General features: G+C 72.5%; 1 protein-coding gene across 1 annotated transcript in view; it reads right to left on the bottom strand.

The window, feature by feature from the left end:
• Positions 1 to 999, bottom strand: part of MNEG_13473 (hypothetical protein) — a gene marked incomplete at both ends in the record, with an annotated part of 4,169 nt that extends 3,170 nt beyond the window's left edge. The window contains 3 exons of the mRNA XM_014038055.1: positions 9 to 302; positions 435 to 665; positions 895 to 999. Of these exons, the coding sequence (XP_013893509.1) occupies positions 9 to 302; positions 435 to 665; positions 895 to 999 (630 nt within the window). The remainder of the gene's footprint in view (positions 1 to 8; positions 303 to 434; positions 666 to 894) is intronic.
• Positions 1,000 to 1,009: the final 10 nt, after the last annotated feature.

Genomic DNA, 1,009 nt, shown 5'->3' on the forward strand with positions numbered 1-1,009 from the left:
ATCCAAACCTGTGTCTGCGTGTCAAGCTCATCCGAGTCCACCAGCATGGCCGCCAGCGCCTCCATCACCCCCGCCGCGCACCCCATGAACGTCGCCACATCAAACCCAAAGTCATCCACCAGCGCCCGCAGCGCCGCCACCGCCGCGAGCCGCACGCACGCGTCAGGGTCGGCCGCGGCGGAGGCCGCGGCCGCGTACGCCGCGGGGCGGTCCGCGGGCTCAAGGCGCGCGACCCACTGGCCGACGGCGCGCGCGGCGGCGCGGCGGAGCGGGCGAGCGGAGGGCGCTTGAGAGACAAGCTCCTGGGGAAAGGGTGAGAGGGACGGCGGCGGGCCGCGAGCGGGAGGTCATATGGCGGACTGAGGGAGTGGAGTGGCGCAGCAACGCGCGCGGCATGGCTCCAGCTGTTAAGTCCCGGCCTGGCCGCCGCCCACCTGCAGCAGCGCCCCCCGCAGCCACGACGAGTAGTCCAAAAAGTCGTGCAGCTCGTACGCGCCCACTGCAGCTGCCGAGTAGGCGGCTTCCTTCAGCAGCAGCGCCGCGGGGACGCCCGCGACGCGGGGCCCGGGGATCTCCTCGGGACGCGCTGCCAGGGCGGGCGGGCAGGCGGCGCTGGCGTCGTGCAGGAAGCGGACCACCTCCGCCGCGAGCGCGTCCCGGTACTCCTGAACAGTGGGGCGGGGCAGGTTCGGCGTTCACGTGTCGAGGCCCGCCCGCTGGCATGTCGTACTAGTTTTAAATTGTCCAGGCGGCCTCGGGCGGTTGGCGCCGGGCGGGGCCGCTGGCTACCGTCCTGCGAGGCTGCCTGAGGCCTACCCCCGGTGCAAGACCGCCGCCGGTCGCAAACTCACCCTCTCCTCCCCCCCACCCGTCTCACGACAAAACTCCCCCCACCAACTCACCCAGCGGCTGCCCCGTCCCCACGGCTGGCCAGGGCCAAGGCAACAACGCGTCTTGCCCCCATTCCAGCGCCCACGCAGCCCCAGCCGCCAATCGCATGCCCCTGCTC

Source organism: Monoraphidium neglectum, assembly GCF_000611645.1.
Source record: "Monoraphidium neglectum strain SAG 48.87 unplaced genomic scaffold scaffold03847, whole genome shotgun sequence".
Lineage (NCBI taxonomy): Eukaryota > Viridiplantae > Chlorophyta > Chlorophyceae > Sphaeropleales > Selenastraceae > Monoraphidium > Monoraphidium neglectum.